Below are 23,997 nucleotides of genomic sequence, written 5' to 3' on the forward strand. Positions count from 1 at the left end.
ACTGCCCCTGGCAAAGCTGGCAACAAGTTACAGCTCCTGAATATACCTAGGCTAATTCTCATTTTACTAACTACACTTCTAAACTGTACTGCTTTCTTTACTCATAAAATAAACTGGCATCCAAATAAAAACCATTATTCACATGCTTAAGGCTGCACTTTTCACCTAATCAGTACTGACCACGCCATAAAAGTTACACTTTAAAAAATATGTTTATGCATAAAAAAGGACTGCACACCTGGATAGCCTCCTGAGACCCAACATCTCACTGTCAAGAGTGTTCCTGGGAAAGCAGAAACAAACATTACATGTGAAGAGAAACAAAACAAGCAACATTGGAGGTCATGTACAAACCAAATATGGTTGAGAAAAAAGAGGATTATTCAATCCAAAGGATAAAAGGTTTTAAGAATACTTGGAACATTTCAACATGGAAGATAGCAGGTGGATTTTTGGGTAGAGGGTTTGGGGAGAAGAATACATTCCCAGAATGAAGAGAACATACCCGCAGTAATTTTTCTCACAATCTTTGATATGAAAAAAATAAGGCAAAGACAGAATCATACACAATACTTAGGAGTCAAGTCAAGTGGTACTTGAAAACTTGGCCCTGACTTCTCTGGATAAGCTTAACTTAACCTACTAGGCTGTCATGTTTGCCTGAATTCTGGAGAAGTCTGTTTCTTATTACCAAAACCTTTTAACATAACTACCTTCTAAAAGGCTGGTTATGTTATTTCCTTTGTCACAGTCCAAAGTATAGGACTTGCTTCTGTCAACCTCTTAATGTGTGCTCATACCTGTATTTCAAACCCAGATATGTTATTTTATTGCTTTAGCTATGATTTATATTTGTTCTTCTCTTACTTGTATTTTTCACTTCATTAAACAAAACACTTCCTAAGAAACCTGTGCACAAAAAGACTTTTGGTCTAAAGTAGGATTTTATTATTTCAAGAACATAATGCTTTTCTTTTTATGGGAGGTTTTAGAATAATAACTTTCATTTAATCTATTTGGGCTGTCCCACAAAGTACAAGCCACAGATATTTTTTTAAGGCTCTGACCTGGGCTAATGCGTCCTTGGAACTGTTTTCTTAACACTCAACTAGTTTAAGATCTCTCTCTTCATTCAGTGTTGGCACTAACTGTACCATCACTTTTGCCTCCATTACCTTCTTTTGCCTGAGAAGTTTTTATCTTTGATTGGTGACTGATCTGGAAAACACAGGTGATGCTGTAGTAGTTATATAATTACACTCAAAGATGTTCTTGATTTGATGCCTCTGATCTGGTTTCACATTTTTCCTCCGTTGTCCCTGGTATAACAAGGAATTAAGAACTTGGAAGGATGAAATTCATAGGCCAGTAATGGAGGAGACTCACATCTCAGGGCACACCAATCAATTTAGTTACCTTGGTATAGCATAGCAAAGTTATTTTCAAAGCTAGAAAAAATTTCCCAAATGCTATTTATAGGGAAAGACAAGACAGCTTGTCTTTTCTAAACCACCTTTTAAAATCCTCAGGTCTCAGTGGATCTACTAATACATGAACAGAACTGTATTAATAGTTACTAATGATTTCTTCACTCAATTTTGAACCTGTCAAGCCCTGCTATTAGTGATGGACCTTATTCCTTGTTTAAGGTATCCTCCCTGCTGTTACAAAGATGGTGAGACAGTTAAGGCTGAAGAAGAATATGGTGTTCCACAAAGATCAGGCCAGAGAAACTCCATGTGGGAGGCACAGACAAGAGATGGTCTTGCATGATTCTTTACAGGAGTCCAGCTTCAGAATCTCACAGTAAGGCCCTCCTCCATAAAACCCATGAGAAAAAGGAAGGGTTAGGGAAGTTGACAGAAAGGTTAGAAAGAAAAGAAAACCAAATATCTAGCTTAACCTTTTATGAACTACAAGAAGTTATGACTTGGTATTTTACAATCTGACATTCTTAAAATGGCAAATAAAGATCAGATTAACAAGGAAAAAGAAACGGGTAAGAATAATGACTTACTTCACTACAGTGGTAGTACTGATTTTTTTTTTTTTTGTAATTCACCATGTAGAAGTTACCTAAATTAGATTTAAGGGGCATTCTTAAATGCCACGTTAAAACAAAATAACCTGGACAGCAAAAAGAATAACATGTTTTGCCAAGCTACATAAGTAGTTATTTTTATCTATGTTATCTAAAGCCAATATAGTACAAAAAAAAGCACTAATCATACAATTTACAAATGAATTTTTAAATGTTATAAAATAGTTAAAGCTTATAAGATAATTCATACTTGACAGCTTAAAGAAACATTTTTCTGCACTTAAATCTAAAACAAAATAAAAAGAAACTGAGAAGATGTCTCCAGCTATAAGAAGAGTATCTACCTTTTTCTTTTGGCACTACCAGTATCAGAGGTTGCTGAAGAAATCATGCTGTCTCCATCCTCAATGTCATCTCTCCTGGCAAGCTCCTTCTTCTTTGCCTAAAACAGAGCAGACCCTGGGAGTCAAGCTCACTCTGCTGAACACTTCTAGAATATATAAATATTAAAAGACCCATGGCCTCAGATGCACTCCAAGGTGTGCTCTCCGAAAGGATTCAATAAACTCATGGACACTGTATAATGATTAATTAGCCTTAAGATGTCCCTTCTCCTAGGACCAACCCTACCATAACAGAAACAGTCTAGAACCAAAGAAATAAAACCTAAATGACAGAATATCATCTGTGATTAGAGGGAAACTTCCTGACATCCCTAAAATTACTCCCCAGGGACAAATCCCTGCTTCTTCCACTCACAAAGCTAAACCAGTCTAAACTATTATTTCTACTCTACATGGTCCTGAAAACTCTTAAAAACATATTCAGCAGTACTTGTGGCTGAAATGAATGATGTGATATTGCTGGAGGGAAATCACGTATCTTAAAAAAACACACTCAAAATGTGTAAGATTATTTCAATTATACATACAACAACTTAGCAAAACCAAGAAATCATACCTGCATGACTTGTTGCAGTTTTAGAACTCGCTTGTAGATGGCTGAGTTGGGAACATTATAGCGTTTGGCATTTTCAAACATTAAATTCAGATCACACTCCAAATGATCTAAAGTTTCATATTCTTGATTCTTTAGCTTTGTTCTGTGAAAGACAAACACATGGCTAGAATCTTCCATTATGAAAATTATGAAACACACTTCCTGAAAGTCCAGTGCAAAAATCCTGACAAGCACTACAAGGTATCTTTACCAGTGATACTGATTAGAGGCCTAGAAGTGACAATTTCAAAATACAGAGTGAAGAGGCAAAAGCACCGTTTAGACAATATGACAATTTAACTGAAAATCCAAAAGAATAAAACATTACAAGAAGTAATAAGAGAACCTAGTAAGGTGGTCAATTACAAAGCAAACATATTAGCAAAAATCCTGTTAGTGGCTAACATGCAAACCCTAGGAAGAGATAAAAATCAGGGAGGTTTTAAGCTACCTTAATGAAGAATCATGGTGATCTACACATTTTAGAAAATAAGAGGCCATTCCACTTGATGAGGGTTAAAGAAAAGAGAAAGTACTGGCAACTCCATGAAGGAGCGTTTAGAATAATACACATTTAACCTCCAGGCGAGCTGCATATGGGCAATGAAGAGCGGTCCTTTTTGTTTTTTGGCTGCGCTGTGCAGCTTGCGGGATCTTAGTTCCCCAACCAGGGATTGAACCCGGTCCCGGCAGTGAAAGCGCTGAGTCCTAACCACTGGACCGCCGAGGAATTCCCTGAAGAGCAGTCTTAAGATGATAAATGAGAGGCAGATATGTCAGAGTCCCTTCACTCCTCCTCCTCCAATACAAACATTTGTAATTAATTACGATAGCTTAATATTGAGGTTTTTACTTACCCTAAGTCTTAAGAATTCCAATAGCTGTCTCAGACACTAAGGCTATTACTAACACCAACTCTCATAAAGTCGCTATACAAAGTAAGGCTTATGTTAGAAAAGTCTAACTTGGAAGACGGCTGCAGGCAGGTGACTGGGCTGGCTGAGGATTTGCCTTCTTTTGAACTAATCTACTTAATTAGACTGAATTTTAAAAGACTGAGGGAGAAAAGAAACTAAGGACAAGAATCAATTAAAAAGGAACCTCTTAACATCTACAAGACTGTCACCATCCTTTCCAAGGCAAAGAGTACAAAAAACAAATTTCTAGTCCATTTTCTTAATGAAAGGCAGCCTTAATTTCCATGTTATTGTTCATTTTTATTTTATTTTTTGGCCATGCCACATGGCATGTGGGATCTTTAGTTCCCCAACCAGGGTTCGAACCCGTGCCCCTGCAATGGAAGTGCCAACTCTTAATCACTGGACCGCCAGGGAAGTCCCTCCATGTTATTTTTAAGAAGGCCAAATAAACTAATTTTCTATAACCTATTCGTGTCCAAAACCTCTGAAGTTTGGATTAAATTAAAAACACCATAAACTTTACTGATCAAATAAGGAAAACAGACGTTACAAATGCAAAACCACAAAACATACGTTAGGCAACCTTATTCCTAGAATCCAGCAAGTACAAGGATTTTAATTCCTACTGTATGGAAAGCTAGTTATCTGCCATGAAAACATTATTTAAACACCAGCTTACTCTGACCTTGCCCATCTAAGGTAATTTTACTTGCGTCTTGCCTCTATCTGGGTATACTACAAAACCTAACCCACATTGTAAGAATCACAAAACAAAATATTTTATAACACTAATTTATTTCCTACTATTGTTAATGATATTGTGGTGGTTCAAGTATTTTGTCTGGCTGAATTCCCAATGATCATTTTAACATTTTCTAAACAGAAAAGGGAAACCATGATGAACCATCTCTCAGGTATTGTTTCAGCTAATGAGTTCTCTAAGAGCTGACAATGCTTATTCTGGAGATTTAACTCCAGATACAAAATTTAAATGCAGATAAACTGTTGTAATTAAAATATTAGTAAAAGGTGTAAGAAGAGAAATTCTTGCACAGTTATAAGAAAACGAACAGTTAAATTCTGAGCTGCATGACTTTTTTTTTTTTTTTTTTTTTTGGTGGTACCCGGGCCTCTCACTGTTGTGGCCTCTCCCGTTGTGGAGCACAGGCTTCGGACGCGCAGGCTCAGCGGCCATGGCTCGCGGGCCTAGCCGCTCCGTGGCATGTGGGATCTTCCTGGACTGCGGCACGAACCCGTGTCCCCTGCATCGGCAGGCAGACTCTCAACCACTGCGCCACCAGGGAAGCCCTGCATGACTTTTTATAATTCATAATCTGACACAAAAATGCCTAGCTGGGATATCTTTTATTTGCCTCTTGACTCTACTGCAGTACAAAGAACATCATTTGTAGTTAATCAAATTTATTTCTCATTTTTACATAAGAGTGATAGTTAAGCACACTTTAGACATGTGAAAAACATTTTTACCTTTATTATCTTTATCCATTTTAGAAAGGAAGATACATGTGCAGGCTCAATCACAAGAAAATAGATTTATACTGAGTAATGTAGAAGATATCTTACCTGATCTGTTGTAGTGATATGGGCATTTTAATTTGCTGATAATAATCAGGGTATTTTTTCTTTGAAGGCAAATGGAAAAAAGGTTCAGCTATTAGCTGCCCTTGGTTATTCCGACAGCTCCTAACTGTGTCGTAAAGCTGATAAAAAGGATTTGAAACATCCATAAATGAAGTAATGCTCTCTGCTTCCGACTCTCCTTCTTCATAACGTGCAGCTACAAAGACATAAAAGATATTTATAAGGGACAGCAGAAACTAACACAACACTGTAAAGCAATTATACTCCAATAAAGATGTTAAAAAAAAAGATATTTATAAGGGGAAGAAACAACCATTTTTTTAAGCTCGTTTAACAACCTTCCAGATTATGCTATATGTATGTTTGAGAATACTGTTTTGTATGTTTGAGAATACTTGTTTCAAAAGAATAGTCTGTAGGCTTCATAAAGATGCTGTTAGTAATGCTTAGTAAAATTGTTATGTTTACTCAGAGAAATGTTACACAGAAATAGAATAGAATGTTACATGGTAAAAGTTATACCATCTTTAAAAGATTACAAAATAGTTTCTCTGCCATCTTCTGAGACTCCTTGCTTATGTGTGCTTGGACAAGAAAAGGAGCAAGTAGCCATTCTCAGATCTCAGAACTAAAGTGACAGCATGTAGCTTAGGATAGTATAAATATAGACGGGGCTGATACTGACAGATGTGATTTAGCTTTAAGTCTCTTTGACTTTGCCCCACTGATCTATAGCATCCCTTAGGAATGATGTTTTCCTTTATTGAGAAAATTTTCAGGTAGAAGCTAATCATAAGAACACCAAAACAAAACATGTAATCACTTCTACAGAAATACAATATATTGCTTATTTCTCTGAACTCTTAAACAGTATATAATGACCTGATTAAAATGTTTTCTTAAGGGATCAGGATAACCAAAATCACTATGTGTTCCCATGTTAAGTATGATAATCACTTATTAAGTACTTAGTTATTTATTAAGAGCTTGATAAGCACCACCCTCAGGAAATCCTAACATCACCACACAGAACAGGTATTGTCATTTCTTTTCCAAATGAGAAAACTGGGTATGAGGAGCTGATGACTGGCCAAAGTCAGCTAGCCTGTAGAGCAGTTGAGAAGGGATTTGGATTTAAGTCATGGAGCTAGAAGACAGAATTTGAAACTATGTAGTCTTTTCTGACTCCATTACCTAGAATCTTTTCATAAAGCTCTTGCACATCTTTTATTGAATTTAAACCTAGGTATATGTTTTATTGCTACTATAAACTGTATCTTCTTAAAAAATTACATTTTCTTTTTATGGCTGATTCCGGAAATGAAGATTTTTTTTTTCTTTTCTCTCCTTTTTTTTGTGGCTGTGCTGGGTCTTCGTTGCTGCTCGCGGGCTTTTCTCTAGTAACGGTGAGCTGGAGCTACTCTTCATCACGATGCGCGGGCTTCTCATTGCGGTGGCTTCTCTTGTGGAGCAGGGCTCTAGGCGCGCGAGCTTCAGTTGCAGCACGCGGGTTCAGTAGCTGCGGCACGCGGGCCCCAGAGCACGTGGGCTTCAGTAGCTGTGGCGTGCAGTCTTAGTAGTTGTGTCGTGTGGGCTCTAGAGCACGCGGGCTAGGTAGTTGTGGTGCACGGGCTCAGTAGTTGTGGCGCACAGGCTTGGTTGCCCTGCAGCATGTGGGATCTTCCTGGACCAGGGATTGAACCTGTGTCTCCTACATTGGGAGACGGATTCTTAACCTCTGGACCACCAGGGAAGTCCGAAGTAGATTTCTGTATAATAATCTTACATTAGCATTTTATTATTCTTATTAATTCTAATAATTTATCTGTAGTATTTTTTTAAATTTTTATTTATTATTTTTGGCTGTGTTGGGTCTTCGTTTCTGTGCGAGGGCTTTCTCTAGTTGCGGCGAGCAGGGGCCACTCTTCATCGCGGTGCGCGGGCCTCTCACTGTTGCGGCCTCTCTTGTTGTGGAGCATAGGCTCCAGACACGCAGGCTCAGTAGTTGTGGCTCACGGGTCTAGTTGCTCTGTGGCATGTGGGATCTTCCCAGACCAGGGCTCGAACCCGTGTCCCCTGCATTGGCAGGCAGATTCTCAACCATTGCGCCACCAGGGAAGCCCCGTCTGTAGTTTTTTAACTAGAAAACTCAAAAAATAATCTATCAACTGCAATCCTTATAAATCCTTCTTTTCTGATCCTTATAACTTCACTGTTATCAGTGTATGCTGGCTAGTACTTTGACCAAGAGGTAACAACATTCTTAACTTTGTTTCTTATGGTAGGGGGAATGCTACAAATACTTCTCCAATGAAAATGGAGGTGCCCTGTATCAAGTTAGGAAAGATCCCCTTCTATTCTTAGTTTGCTAAGCTTTTATCATGAATGGGAACTGAAGCATTAATCAAATGCATTTGCTAAGCCAATAGTACGGTTTTGCTCCTTTAATCTACCAATGTAGTGAATAATACTTTTTTCTAATGTTGAACTAACATTACATTCACATTACATTACATTACATTACATTTATTCCTGGAATAAACCCAATTGTGTTATCATGTATTATCTTTCATATATACTGCTAGATACAGTGTGTTTATATTTTGTTTAGTTTTGGTTTTATATCAGATTCAAAGAATGAATTGGGAGGGGCTTCCCTGGTGGCGCAGTGGTTGAGAGTCCGCCTGCCGATGCAGGGGACACGGGTTCGTGCCCCGGTCTGGGAAGATCCCACATGCCGTGGAGTGGCTGGGCCTGTGAGCCATGGCCGCTGAGCCTGCGCGTCCAGAGCCTGTGCTCTGCAACGGGAGAGGCCACAACAGTGAGAGGCCTGCGTACCGCAAAAAAAAAAAAAAAAAAAAAAAAAAAGAATGAATTGGGGAGCTCTTTTTTATTCACTGCTGGGGTTTATGTATAATTCTGTTCCTTGAATGTCTGGCCTGGTGTTTTCTATGCAGGAATATTTGTAAGTAGTAATTTAATTTCTTTAATGGTGATATAACTAATCAGCCTTTTTATTCTTGAATCAGTTTTTAGGCATTTATCATTTTCTAGGAATTTATCCATTCATCTAAATTTTCAAATTTGTTTGCATTATGCTGTTCTTACATTCTTTTTTTATTCTCTGTATGCTCCCCCTTTCCCCTAATATTTTTTGTTTGTGCCTTCTGTTTCTTGATAATCTCACTACAGATTTACCTATTTTATTAACTGCTGTAACAGAAAAACTTGGACTTTATTGATCTTTTCCATTACAGATTTCCTTTCTAATGAATTAACTTCTGCTCTTTATCTTCTTTTTTCTAACATCTCTGCTCTTCTTATTATTTACTTATGTTGGATACTTATTAGTTCACTGACTTTCAGCTGCTTTTCTTTCTAAACAGAAGCAGTCAGACCTGTAAATTTCCTTCTGAAGTATCACTGTAACTGCACCTCCACTGTTTTGATACGCATTATTTTCATTGTTATTGTTCAGTTTCAAGTAATTAAACTTCTATTATAATTACTCCTTTTAAAAATTGTATCTTTGGGACTTCCCTGGTGGTCCAGTCGGTAAGACTCTGTGCTTCCAATGCAGGGGCCCGGGTTCGACCCCTGGTCAGGGAACTAGCATGCATGCAGGCCACAACTAAGAGCCTGCATCCCACAATTAAGAGCCTGCATGCTGTAGCGAAAATCTGTGTGCTGCAACTAAGACCCAGAGCAGCCAAAATAAATAAATACCTATTAAAAAAAATTAATATCTTTTCATTATTAGTTGCTATCATAGCTGCATTGTGCTCAGAAACATGGTCTCTATAATACCCGATCTTTCAAATTTGTTGAAATTTGTTTCATGGCTAAGTACATGGTCAATTTTTGTAATATTCCATGTGAACCAGGGAAGAACATGTATTCTCTAATTGTAGAATACTTGTCTGTTATAACCATCTTGTTGTGGTAGGCTGAACGATTGGTCCCCACATACAACCATGTCCTAATCCACAGAACCTGTGAATATTACCTTATATGGCAAAAGAAACTTTGCAGATATGATTGAGAGGAATTTTGAGTGTGGGAGATTATCCTAGATTAATCTCTGGGCACTAAACATAATCACAAGGGTCTTTACGAAAGGCAGGCAAGAAGGCCAAAGGAGGAAGGAGACGGGGTGACAGATGCAGACTGGAGTGCTGCGTCCTGAATGGAGAGGAAAGGGCCGTGGAATACAGGTAGCTCTAGAAACTGGAAAAGGCAAGGAAGTGTATTATCCCCTAAAGCCTCCAGAAGGAACACTAGCCTGCCAACAACCTGATTTTAGACTTCTGACATCCAGAACTGAAGAGAATAAATTTGTGTGGTCTTAAGCCAGTTAAGTTTGTGGTAATTTGTTTTGTTTTAGCAGCAATAGGGAACAAATACACTTGTGAGGAAGTGTATTCATGTCTTCTGTCTTCACTGTTTTGGCTGTTTATCTAGCAATTGAGAGAAGCAGGCTCCCACTCTAAGGGCAATGTTTTCACTTTCTCCAAGAAGTTCCATCTGTTTGTTTCATGTATTTTGAGCCCTTTTATAATTTATCTTCCTCATACAATAAACCTTTTATCATTATGAGGTGAATCCATTTTATCTTTGGAAATGCATTGTTTGAAAGTCCATTTTAAGAGAAATCAACATAACTACCCTTTGGTTATTATTTGCCAGGTATATCTTTTTCCATCCTTTGACATTCAACTTTCCAGTACACAGTTTTATATTGAAGATGTATCTCTTGTAACTAGCATATAATCTGATTTTTTAAATATACAATCTGGAACTGTCTTAATTGGAAAATTTAGGCCACTAACACTGATTTCTGATATAATTTTTGGAGTTGTTTCTATTTATCCCACTTTTTCTATGTTTCCTTTTGCCTTATTTTGTGTTGGTGGGAGAAGACTGTAAGCTTTATCTGTTTTTTCTTTTTCTATTGCTCACTTCGTTCCTCTTCTTATAGTGACTGTGGATGGGTGCTCTTCTCCACCTCCTTCTCCACCCGCTTAGGGACATGCAGTGTGGTTTGCCTCTAAAACAAATCACCTCAAGAAGCCAGGCCACACTTTGAATTCTTTTGCCTTCTTTCCATCAGCTCTTTCTTGTTGCTCCAAGATCATGAGTTATCCTTTCTTTGCTATTTTCACTGTACCTCCCCCTAAGTTGTTTCCAGGAGCAGGAAGTAGAAAACCAAATATATTAAAACCTCAACTAAATTAAGGATAAACAGGTTCTGAATAACAGCCTGAAGAATCTACTACATACAAAGTTGGTTGGCATCTACTTTGTTTTCTTAATACCTGAGGTTACTAAATTAAGAATCCTCTTGTGACAAAGGTACTATTTATTAGGAAAAAAAGAACAATAAATGCTTTTTAAGAATTTTGTAAGTGGTATAGTCTTCCTTCTATTTGTTATACTACTATAAGGTTAATGAAGTAACCAAATGTTAGAAGGAAACCTAAACATAACATACGTGTCACTTTTACAGTTAGCACAAAACAAAGATAATGAAGAGATAAATTTTCTTTCAATTTTTGATAAGGCCCAATTTAAGTTAAAAAAAATTTAATTCTGTAGATGAGTGTCAAAAAATTAAATTCGTACTCCAGCAGTCTAGAGTAATTATGAAATTCTATAGACTGGGGACTTCCCTGGTGGCACAGTGGTTAAGAATCCGCCTGCCAATGCAGGGGACACAAGTTCGAGCCCTGGTCCAGGAAGATCTCACATGCCGTGGAGCAACTAAGCCTGTGCGCCACAACTACTGAGGCTACACTCTACAGCCTACGAGCCACAACTACTGAGCCCCCACACGCCTAGAGCCCGTGCTCCACAAGAGAAGCCACCGCAATGAGAAGTCCGAGCACCGCAATGAAGAGTAGCCCCCACTCGCCACAACTAGAGAAAGCCCACACGCAGCAACAAAGACCCAACGCAGCCAAAAATAAATAAATAAATAAATTGTTTTTAAAAAAGGAAATTCCATAGACTTAGTAGAAAATAAGACATAGCTAGAAAAATCTCTCGTGTCACACCTGATTATAAAATCAAAAGAGTAATTTCATAAAATGAATTGTATATCTACATATAAAAAGTATTTACAGTAAAATAAAAAAATATTATATCACGCTTAGGAGAAAGACAATGAAATCAAATATACCTCTACAGCTGTTATTTTTTACAAACTGTGTACTTCTACACGGATTCCTAGTGCCCAATGCCCTTTGTTTCACTTGTTTAAATGAGAATTCTGCTCTGATCATAATTTACAGCTATCTTTAAATCATAAGCTCTAGGTGAGAAAAAATTATAGTCTACTGAAAATATAAGCCTGGAAATCTAAGATGATGTGAATGTCTCCCTGGGATTTCCTGATGGTGTCACTAGCACTCACTATCATCATAGGTTTGAAACCAGAATCTGCTAAGGCTATCAAACTAATTGATTTTGCACAAATATTTATTTACTTTGATACATGCTTTAACACGAAATAAAGTAGTAATAAGCTCTCGATAAGTTTGCCAACCAAGAGTTCAATTAAAATGTAACAAAACAGGTATGTACTCCAAAAACAGACAAACTCCCGGCCAGACCAAAATAACTATAATTTTCCTTAACCAGAAGGATCCACTGAGACGCCACTTAACTAGTCACAACTTAATGCCTACCAGCTAAAGCAGCATCCTCTTCACTTTCTGAGCCATACTGAAGTGCCATGGTAATTGCTGATAAACGACCCCCTTGGACTGCTCGTTTATTACTACAAAGAAAAACAAGCAATTAGAAGGCAGGGAAAGATGTTATAATAATTTGGCTACTTTATAGGAAGTAGGGACTGTTAACAAGGCATTCACATCAAAGAAAGAGTTTCTATTCAACTGCCTCCTCAATTTACTTTGTACTTTTTATATTCCCCACAATCAATCTTAACCAAGATGACTAATTTTTTTCTCTTAGAAAAGAGGGAGTGGTGGTAGAAAGCCTAAAGCAGGCTACTTGCAATTTGTTTTTTACTTAAATGCAGCACTACTCCTTTTTTAATGAAAAATAAAGATTCATTCATAATTGCTGGTTAAATATGCTCAGATTTTACAATGAAAACAAATTCTATTATGAACACAAAATCTTTCAGCATTTTACCTCACGATTTACTGGTAATATTAAACTCTACCTGACAAACAACTTCTGCTTAAGTGTTTTCTCAGAGGTGAGGTCAGGCCTACTATACCTTTTAAGTAAGATATCTGACAACAAATTCTCATAATAACCCAACTACACCCAAAAATATTACTTCAAGATAGTCATCAAGAAAATGCTAGCATGCTTATCCTCATAAACATGGGTCAGCTCTCAGACTAAACACACTCTCTCTCACCGGTAGTACTTGTTAGTGGGATTTCTCTCTTCACCAAGGCTGCCTTTACTGTGCGAAGGACCTGTCAGCCTGGCTGCAGCCAAATTTGATGGAGTCCTATCCAGAGACAAGGTTAAAAAAAACTCAGAAAACTGACAGCTGAAATCAGAATGCTGAATAACAAAAAGAAAACAACCATTTTCTTTTTCTTTTCTTAAAAAGAAACACTCAGGGACTTCCCTGGTGGTCCAGTGGTTAATACTTCACGCTTCCACTGCAGGGACCCCGGGTTCCATCCCTGGTCAGGGAACTAAGATCCCACATGCCACACGGCGTGGCAGAAAAAACAAACAAAACAACACAAATATTTCTGAGTCTCTACTGTGCAGGAGGCTTTGCTCCAAAATCTGGGACTCTGTGGAAAAGCATAAACCAGGGCTGATCCCAGACAGCTTATGGTCACCACAGTGACCATAGGATTTAGTAACACAGCAAATGTCTGGGTCAGAAGAAAGCTTCAAAAGTAGCCAATCAATCTTTCCATTTCAGGTAGGAGGAAATGGAATCCCAGAAGTAAAAGACTTGTTCAAAGTCACAGTCCTAGCACAAGGTAAGCTAGGGTGAGACTTCAGATCTCCTGATACCTGGCTAAATATTCTTACTGCAAATATAAATATATACTACTATACATCATATACAAATGTAATATTACAGGCATACATTGTTTTATCTCGCTTTGCTTTATTAAACTTCGCAGATACTGCATTTTTTACAAATTAAAGGTTTGTGGCAACTCTGAATCAAGCAAGTCTTTCGGCACCATTTTTACAACAGCATTTGCTCACTTCGCATCTCTGTGTCACATTTTGGTAATTCTTGCAATATCTCAAACCTTTCCATTATTATTATATTTGTTGTGGTGATCTGTGATCAGTGATCTCTGTTATTATTGTAATTATTTGGGGGTACCATGAACCACACCCATATGAGACAGCAAACTTAATAAACGTTGTGTGTGTTCTGACTGCTCCACCGACCAGCTATTCCCTCGTCTTTCTCCCTCTCCTCAGGCCTCCCTATTTCCTGGGACACAACAATGCTGAAATTAGGCCTATTAATAACCCTACACTGGCCTCTAAGCATTCAAGGGAAAGGAAGAGTTGCATGTTTCTCGGTTTCAATCAAAAGCTACAAATGATTAAGCTCAGTGAGGAAGGCATGCTGAAAGTTGAGACAGGCTGGAAACTAGGCCTCTTGCACCAGTTAGCCAAGTTACGAAAGCAAAGGAAAAGTTCTTGAAGGAAATTAAAAGTGCTACTCCAGTGAACACAGGAATGATAACACAGTAAAACAGCCTTATTGCTGATACGAAGAAACTGTTAGATAGAAGGTCAAACCACCTACAACATTCCCTTAAGCCAATGCCTAATCCAGAGCAAGGCCCTAACTCTCTTCAGAGAGGTGAGGAAGCTGCAGAAGCAAAGTCTGAAGCTAGCAGAGTTTGGTTCATGAGGTTTAAGGAAAGAAGTCATCTCTATAAAAGTGCAAGGTGAAGCAGCAAGTACTGATATAGAAGCTGCAGCAAGTTATCCAGAAGATTTAGCTAAGATTATTAATAAAAGTAGCTATAACTAAACAACAGATTTTCAGTGTAGACGAAACATACTTATCATGGAAGATGCCATCCAAGGCTTTCACACCTAGAGAGGAGAAGTCAATGTCTGGTTTCAAAGTTTCAAAGGACAGGCTGACTCTCTTGTTAGGGCTAATGTAGCTGATGACTTTAAGCTGAAGCCAGTGCTCATTTACTATTCTGAAAAATCCTAGGGCCCTTAAGAATTATGCTAAATCTACTCTGCCTGTGCTCAACAAATGGAGCAACAAAGCCTGGATGACAGCACATCTGTTTACAACATGGTTTACTGAATATTTTAAGCCTGCTGTTGAGACCTACTGCTCAGAAAGAAAGATCTGGAAAACAGTACTGCTCACTGAAAATGTACCCGGTCACCCAAGAGCTCTAATGGAGATGCACGAGATTTGTGTTGTTTTCATGTCTGCTGACACAACATCCATTCTGTAGCTCGGGGACCAAGGAGTAATTTCAACTTTCAAGTCTTATTATTTAAGAAATACATTTCGTAAGGCTACAGCTGCCACAGACGGTGATTCCTCTGATGGATCTGGGCAAATTCAATTGAAAACTTTCTGGAAAGGATTCATTTATTCCAGATGCCATTAAGTACATCTGTGATTCATGGAAAGAACATGAACATTAACAGAAGTTTAGAAAAAGTGGGTTCCAACCCTCATGGGTGACTTTGAGGGGTTTAAGACTTTAAACTACAGATGGGGTGGAAACCGCAAGAGAACTAGAATTAGAAATAGAGCCTGAAGATGTGACTGAACTGCTACAATCTCATGATAAAACTTCAACAGTTGAGGACATTGCTTCATATGGATGAGTAGAGAAAGTAGTTTCTTTAGACGGAATCTACTCGTGGTGAAGATGCTATGAAGATTGTTGAAACAACAACAAAGGATTTAGAATATTACATAAACTTAGCTGATAAAGCAGCGTCAGGATTTGAGAGGACTGACTCCAATTTTGAAAGAAGTTCTGTGGGTAAAACGCCATCAAACAGCATCGCATGCTACAGAGAAATCATTAGTGAAAAGAAGAGAGAACTGATGGGGCAAACGACACTGCTGTCTTGTTTTAGGAAACCGCCACAGCCACCCCAGCCTTCAGCAACCACCACCCTGACCAGCCAGCAGCATTAACAGAGGCAACACCCTCCACCAGCACAAAGACTACAACTTGCTGAAGGCTCAGACGATGGTTAGCATTTTTAAGCAATAAAGTGTTTTTAAATTAAGGCATATACACTGGTTTTTTAGACCTAATGCTACTGCACATTTAACTACAGTATACTGTGCATATAACTTTTTTTTTTTGCATATAACTTTTATATGCACTGGGAAACCAAAAAATTGTGTGACTCACTTTAGTGTGATATTCATTTTAATTGCAATAGTCTGGAAATGAACCTGCAGTATCTCCAAGGTATGCCTGTACATATATTTATATAGTACACGTTATATCTTTAATATACATTACACACAATGTGATATATAATATATATGTATTTGTATAAGGCAATAGAAGTATATAGCAGTGTTAAGTCTTAAAAATTGTTTCTTTTTAAATAAAGCCCTTCAGCTGCAATGAAGGGACTGGGTAAGAGTTAACACTACTCTCTTCAGAATCACATTATCAACTGTAAATGTAATCTTGAAATGCAACATGCATCTTGCTTTCCACTATACTGAGAAAATTTGGCAAATAATAAAGGTACAAGGATTTTAGACATTTTTTTAACCTACCTCATCCGAAGGCTTGACTTAGTCATTTCATGATGTTCAATTTCTGCCTTTTTCATGTAAAATATTTTCTTAATAGAATTTGCATCCTGTTAAGATAAAATTACTTGGCTTAGAAAAAGTATAGAGAAAACGGGCAGTTTAAAATGCCCGCAATCATGTACTGGACACTTTCTACGGCACTCCTTCCATCTGGAGTAGACTTCCATTCAATATCCAGAAAGCTGCATCCTCTAACCTTTCCACAAGCCTCCAAAACATCTCCATAATTAAATACAAGTTGAAAAGCCACCTAGCTCTTTCACAATTATTCAGGTAAGAGACAAAGACCTAATGCTGAACAGGGAAAAGCAGGGGTGAAAATACAATGAACTCTACCTGTGTACACTAACCTTAAAACTGAAACAAAGGTCCACTTCTAAGATTAAAGATTAGGCATGTAAATTTAGGATGAATATACTTGCTTAAATTAACAGCATATATCAAATCCAAGTTTCCCTTCACTCCAAAATTTAGTTTAGGAAAATTAATCAGACCAAGAAGTAAAATTCTTAACTGCATCAACAAACAATTAGTACTACACTATTAAAATGTCCTATCAAGGATTAAGAATACGAGGATTTCATTCCTGATTTCCACTCAAAGTTTCTTAAAAAGATACAAGATAAAAGTTAAAATTAACTACCAAAAGAAACTGAATCAGCATTCTGTAAATCTAAATGATTTTACTCCCAAAAGATTTTCTGACCATCCTTTGCTAAGTTCCCAATGATATATTACTAATTCTAGAAATTTCTACAAGCAACTGTCATTACAGTTCATTATGTAGAAGGACTACAAAACTTCCAGGAGAGAACTGCAAAGCAATGAAATAGTCATTTTACTTTGTGTACTATACTACATAGATTGATTTTTATATCAGTGGGGTTTAAATGCAGGGACTACATCAATATTTAACTACAAAGTGGATCAAAAATAAACCTTGTCTGGCACAGAGAAAGACATACAGATGAATGGATTAGAACCAAGAATCCAGAAATAAACCCACACATCTAGAGTCAACTGATTTTCAACAGGGTTGCCAAGACAATTCAATGGGGAAAGAATAGTCTTTTCAACATAAGGCGCTGGGACAAATGAATACTCCATGGCAAAGGAATGTGGACTCCTAACTCACGCCTACCTCATGTATATAAAAATTAATTCAAAATGGCTCAAAGATCTAAATGTAAGAGCTAAACTATAAAATTCTTAGAAGAAAACGTAGGTGTAAATCTTTGCAGCCTTGGATTAGGTAATGGTTTCTTAGATAAGACACTAAAAGCACAAGCAACCTAAGAAAATAACAGACAAACTGGACTGAACCAAAATTAAATACTTTATTAAAATTAAAGACTTTTTTTTTTTTTTGCAGCACCACTCAGCATGAGGGATCTTAAGTTTCCCGACCAGGGATGAAACCCGTGCCCCCTGCAGTGGAAGCACAGTGTCCTAACCACTGGACTGCCAGGGAATTCCCAAAATTAAAAACTTTTGTGCAGCAAAGGATACTATCGCGAAAATGAAAAGACAATCCATAGAATGGGAGAAAATACTTGTAAATCATATGTCTGGTCTAATGTCCAGACTATGCAAAGGACTCTAACAACTCAACTTTTTATTAAAAGACAGATAACCCAATTAAAAAATGGGCTGAAGATCTGAACAGACTTTTTTTTTTTAAAGAAGACATATGAATGGCCAATATGCACATGAAAAGATACTCAACATCACTAATCATTAGAAAATGCTAATCAGGGAGTTCCCTGGTGGCCTAGTGGTTAGGATTCCGGGCTTTTACTGCCATGGCTTGAGTTCATTCCCTGGTGGGGGAACTGAGGTCATGCAAGCTGCATGGCACAGCCAAAAAAAAAAAAATGCTAATCAAAACCATAATGAGGGGGCTTCCCTGGTGGCGCAGTGGTTGAGAGTCCGCCTGCTGATGCAGGGGACACGGGATCGTGCCCCGGTCCGGGAGGATCCTACATGCCGCGGAGTGGCTGGGCCCGTGAGCCATGGCCGCTGAGCCTGCGCATCCGGAGCCTGTGCTCCGCAATGGGAGAGGCCACAACAGTGAGAGGCCTGCATACCACAAAACAACAACAACAACAAAAAAACCCATAATGAGATAGTACTTCATACCCACTAGAATGGCTATAATAAAACCAAAAATAGAAACAAGCATTGGTGAGGATGTAGAGAAATTACACTTGCACATTGCTAGTGGGAATGTTGGTGCAGTGGCTTGAAAAACAATTTGGTGGCGACTTCCCTGGTGGTGCAGTGGTTAAGGATCCGCCTGCCAATGCAGGGGACACGGGTTTGAGCCCTGGTCTGGGAAGATCCCACATGCCGCAGAGCAACTAGGCCCGTGCGCCACAACTACTGAGCCTGTGCTCTAGACCCCGTGAGCCACAACTACTGAGCCCACGCACCCTAGAGCCCACGTGCCGCAACTACTGAGCCTGCATGCCTCAACTACTGAAGCCCACGTGCCTAGAGCCCATGCTCCACAACAAGAGAAGCCCACACACTGCAATGAAGAGTAGCCCCCACTTGCCACAACTGGAGAAAGCCTGAGTGCAGCAACGAAGACCCAATGCAGCCAAAACAAAACAAAACAAACAAAAAAACCAAAAACACAACAATTTGGTGGTTCCTCAAAAAAATTAAAAATATAGTTACCATGTGGCCCAGCAATTCCATTCCTAGGTATGTATTCAAGAAAAATAAAAATATATGTCTGCATAAAAACTTATACACTGGGCTTCCCTGGTGGCACACTGGTGGAGAATCCACCTGCTAATGCAGGGGACACGGGTTCAAGCCCTGGTCCAGGAAGATCCCACATGCCGCGGAGCAACTAAGCCCATGCGCCACAACCACTGAGCCTGTGCTCTAGAGCCCGCGAGCCACAACTACTGGAGCCTGCAAGCCACAACTACTGAAGCCCGCGTGCGTAGAGCCCGTGCTCTGCAACAAGAGAAGCCACCACAATGAGAAGCCCGCGCACCACAATGAAGAGTAGCCCCTGCTCACCACAATTAGAGAAAGCCCATGCGCAGCAACAAAGACCCAACACAGCCAAAAATAAATAAATAAATAAATTTATTAAAAAAAAAAAAAACTTATACATGAATGCTCATAGCAGCATTATTTATAATAGCCCCAAAGTGGAAGCAACCCAATGCCTAGCAACTGATGAACGGGTAAATGAAACATGATATATACATTTAATTGAATACTATTTGGGAATAAAAAGAAATACATGCTACAAAATGAATACCTTGAAAACATGATGCTAAGTGAAAGAAAACAGTCACAAAGGACCACAAATTGAATAATTCCATTTATATGAAATGTTGAGAATAGGCAAATTCACAGAGACAGAAAGTAGACTGGTGGTTGCCTAAGGTTAGGGAGGTTGGGAGGAAATGGAGAGTGACTGCTAATTCATTGTAGTGATGGCTACACAACTTGGTGAATATACTAAAAGCCATTAAATTATACACTTTGGGTAAAATGTATAGTATGTGAATTTTGTCTCAATAAAGTTGTTATATAAAAATATTGGTCTCAGGCTTCCCTGGTGGCACAGTGGTTGAGAGTCCACCTGCCAATGCAGGGGAAACGGGTTTGTGCCCCAGTCCGGGAAGATCCCACATGCCGCGGAGCGGCTGGGCCCGTGAGCCATGGCCACTGAGCCTGCGTGTCCGGAGCCTGTGCTCCGCAACGGAAGAGGCCACAACAGTGAGAGGCCCGCGTACCACAAAAAAAAACAAAAACAAAAATATTGGTCTCTACTCTTATCAATGAAAGCAACAACAACAAAACTGACCTTGAATACTTGAGAACCAGGCTCATTATAAGTTTTGGCATTTTTTGCTAGGAGATCTATATCTTTGGCCATTGCATGAACACTCTTGTAGCTTCCATTCTATAGTAAACAACAAAATATAGCAGTTCCTCTTAAGCAACATGAACTTTAAAAAAAAAAAACTCTACGTAATTTTAAACTGTCACCATATTCTAAGACTTCATTGGAAAGTACACATGTGAACAATATATAAAGTCATCTTCTCTTTTATAAACTATTACTATGGTCCACTTACAAAACAGTTTTTGAGATAGGTAACAAAACCAGAGCTACACTATTCTCATAAAAACAACATACTTTTTAAGAAATCAAAAAAGGTAAAAGTTGTTTTATTTAGCAAACATATAGTGTTTACTGTGCCAACCACTGTTCTAAATGCTTCATGAATACTAATTCATTAAAGAGTATAGACTTTGGAGCCAGACTGTCTGGATTCAAATCCTAACTTTTCTCATTAGTTGATGACTCAGGCAAGTGACTTACCATCTCTGTGCTTCAGTTTTCTTATCTTTAAAATGGGAATAATAACAGTATCTACCTCATAGAGGTGTTATAAGAATTAATTAGCTAACACATAGGAATTCTATCTAGGTGAGTGTTACTTGCTGCTATTACTGCTGGAGACACAGGGAGGGGGGCACTCAAAGAGAACAAAGTCTCTATTTTCACTAACCTTACACTCTTAATGTCTGTTGTAGGTAACTTTTACTCTGAGATATACTAAAACTATTTGAAAGCAAATAAAAATAAACAACAAAGCTTTTGTTCCCAATGTACCTTTCACAATCAGAAATGGCGATGACCAATGCACTTTAATTTTTGTCCTAAGGTCAAGATTTACTATGCCAATGAAAATTTTCCTTTCCTTCCTACAGAAAAAAATGCAAAAGGGACGTGGTGTTTACTCCTCCAACGCTATACTCAGTAACATCTCTAATTTATTTACATTATATTGCTAGTAACTCCTTACAGAGATACCTGCTTCTCTGTTTTTCTAAAAGGCCCTAAAAAATGACCACAGGCCAATCTGCCCTAAATGATGTTATTTTTACATATGGTCACCTTCATACCTGTATCCTCTGGGCAATGGTCTTGAGGTCTATAGGCTCCTTAATTATTGCATAATAGTCTGGATATTGCTGGAAGACAAAACCCAAGCATGCTTAATAAGTAAAAGTATCCAGCTAATGAGAAAACAAGGAAGTATACTGACTATCTGTTAATCAATTGAGCAGCTTTGTGAGATTAAGGCTAAAGACACAGTTATACAGCATATTGTTTGTTATATTTGAAGCAGAAAGCATTTGATTTTTACAAGCTTCATGAGATACCCAACAGCATGTTGTAGGACTTTACAGGTAGTATTGGGTAATTATCATTATATAACTAATACACCACAACTTAATGTTTTTAAATTTTCTAAATTCACAGATCACACAATTTTAAATTTAAGATCCCAAGATATCTATGCCAGGAAATGAAGCAAATGAACGTTTTTGAAGGGCTTATTATAAACTCTTTTAATTTAGCAATCTAAATAGCACAATTATATCCTATTTCATATAAAATACTAAGGATCTACAAGAAGTCAGGTTGCAAGATTTGTTAGCTTCAGGTCTACCTTAATGCTTCTCCTTATCTCAGTCAAAATAAAACACATTTTCAATGAAAATACATTAAAGAATCAAAGCAAAATTATAAACAATTTCTGATTTCTTATCAAATATTAGCTCAACAAAAGAAAAAGAGTTAAACATGTTAGAAGAATATACTCGAAGGGTTTCACAAAGCCTGGAGTTCATTCACTGCCCTGAGTCTTTCCTACAGGTTTTATTCCTTGGAGAAAATAATTGAAGTCAACCAAAAATCAAAAGTTGGTCTCTTCAGTGGGGGACAAGTGTCGAGGAAAGTCAGACTGTGCTCGTCAGGCTCTTCCTACCTGTTCAAATCCTTGGAGCCCAAAAAAACAAAAACAACAACAACAATGAGAGACCACAGCGTTCACTCAATTACTGGGCTAAAGGGATGATCTCATTTCATCTGATCCCTCAGCTTACCCCTCTCTATTTTCTTAACCCTACTCCTTTTCTTCCTTAGATCAAACCCCTTGCCTGCCCCTTCTCTTCAACAATTCTACTTCTGAGAAACAATTCAGAAGACAAATTATGGCAGAGACGCCCAGGCTAGGGTACAGCATAAACCAAGTTGTTGGCCCAGGTATTCCCAATCTACCTCTCCCACTTAGCCAGTCTCACTCAGGAAAGATTTATAAAGGAAAGGAAAGGAAAGGAAAGACCTTCCAGGTCTCAGTCCTTGTTGTCTTTCAAACTGTCACACCCCAAGGGACCAATGGGAATCTGCTTTCCCATATCAATTCCTGCTGCATGGTGTCCCTGAAAACCCTCCCAGAATGGGGGAACTGGGTAGTAATGTTTTAGTCACCCAACTCACCCTTGATGGCTTGATCACTACTGACTGTATCATGCAGAGTAAGAATAAATCCTGAGTAAAGACTGTACTCTTTTCTTATTTCTTTATTGTGGTAAAAAATACATAAAATTTACCATTTAAACTTTTTAAGTATACAGTTCAGTGGCTTTAAATACATTCACATTATTGTGCAACCATCACCATCATCCATCTCCAGAACTTTTCACCTTCCCAAACTGAAACTCCATACCCATTAAACAACAGCTATCCACCTTCCCCTCCTGTCATCCCCTGGAAACCACAATTTTACTTTTTCTCTCTATGAATTTGGCTACTCTAAGTACCTCCTTGAAACAGGAATCATACAATATTTGTTCTTTTGTGACAGGCTTATTTCACTTAGCATAATGTGTTCAGGGTTCATTCTTACTGCAGCATGGGTCAGAATTTCATTCTTCTTAAAGGCTGAATAATACTCCATTGTCTGTATATACATTTTATTTATTCATTCACATGTAGAGGAACACCTGGGTTGCTTCCATGTTTCAGCTATTGTGAATAATACTGCTATGAACATGGTTGTACAAATACCTCTTTGAGACCTTGCTTACACTCTTTTGGTATATATCCAAAGTAGAATTGCTGTATCATATGATAATTCTATGTTTCATTTTTGAAGAACTGTCTTACTGGTTTTTTCTTTCCTTGAAATTTTAAATGTATAACCAATATAATCATTATATTTTTCTAATCAGATCCATGCTTAGGACAGCAGTGGTCAGATATGCTTTATTTCTAATGTTGTAATTGTCCTACAACTAGTCACATTGTAAATAACTAGTCTTGTTGATGACTGATGGGTAAAGTTGCATGCTACCCAGCAGTCAACAAGCACTTCTAGCAAACCTCTGACATGCTGGGTTCCAATTACGTGGCAGGGACACAAACGAAAATATGTCAGTCCTTGTCCTTAAGAGTCAGATAAAAAAAAAGAGAATGGTCACAATGGAGTTAAGCATTACAGTAGAGTACTTCTAAAAGTATATCTTTATCTAGAAATATAAGAATGCAGAGGCCACAGAAATTTTTGTAGTTCCAAAGGCTAAAGTGGAACTTTAGCTATGCTAATTGCTTCTTGGATGTGAAGCCACAAGGGGTTCTAACACTTTTAAAGGGTTTCATTGGTCTAGAAACCCTCTTCCTCTTTGGGGTAGAAGAGTACTTATTAGGTCTCTCTCTCTTCTTTATCACCAGACGATCAAAGAGAACTAAGAGAGGAAGAACTCATTTATCTTCCTCTCATTCTGTCTCCTGAGTAGAGAATGTGGCTTCT

At 38.1% G+C, this 23,997-nt stretch overlaps 1 protein-coding gene across 17 annotated transcripts in view; it reads right to left on the reverse strand.

Moving 5' to 3' along the window:
* The window catches only part of PBRM1 (polybromo 1), a 101,933-nt gene that overhangs the window by 59,567 nt on the left and 18,369 nt on the right, over positions 1 to 23,997 (reverse strand). For 9 of the 17 annotated variants that reach the window (XM_033865113.2, XM_019947449.3, XM_019947446.3 and 6 more), the window contains exons 7-15: positions 21,305 to 21,373; positions 20,196 to 20,294; positions 16,322 to 16,407; positions 12,956 to 13,051; positions 12,249 to 12,340; positions 5,545 to 5,758; positions 3,002 to 3,143; positions 2,386 to 2,483; positions 239 to 283 (exon numbers count right to left, since the gene is read on the reverse strand). In XM_033865113.2, coding sequence (XP_033721004.1) covers positions 239 to 283; positions 2,386 to 2,483; positions 3,002 to 3,143; positions 5,545 to 5,758; positions 12,249 to 12,340; positions 12,956 to 13,051; positions 16,322 to 16,407; positions 20,196 to 20,294; positions 21,305 to 21,373 — 941 coding nt within the window. Of the gene's footprint in view, positions 1 to 238; positions 284 to 1,175; positions 1,268 to 2,385; positions 2,484 to 3,001; positions 3,144 to 5,544; positions 5,759 to 12,248; positions 12,341 to 12,955; positions 13,052 to 16,321; positions 16,408 to 20,195; positions 20,295 to 21,304; positions 21,374 to 23,997 lie in introns of those variants that run through there. The other 8 variants (XM_019947450.3, XM_019947447.3, XM_033865109.2 and 5 more) reach the window with 4 other exon arrangements.

Source organism: Tursiops truncatus, chromosome 10 (genome assembly GCF_011762595.2).
Source record: "Tursiops truncatus isolate mTurTru1 chromosome 10, mTurTru1.mat.Y, whole genome shotgun sequence".
Classification (NCBI taxonomy): Eukaryota; Metazoa; Chordata; class Mammalia; order Artiodactyla; family Delphinidae; genus Tursiops; species Tursiops truncatus.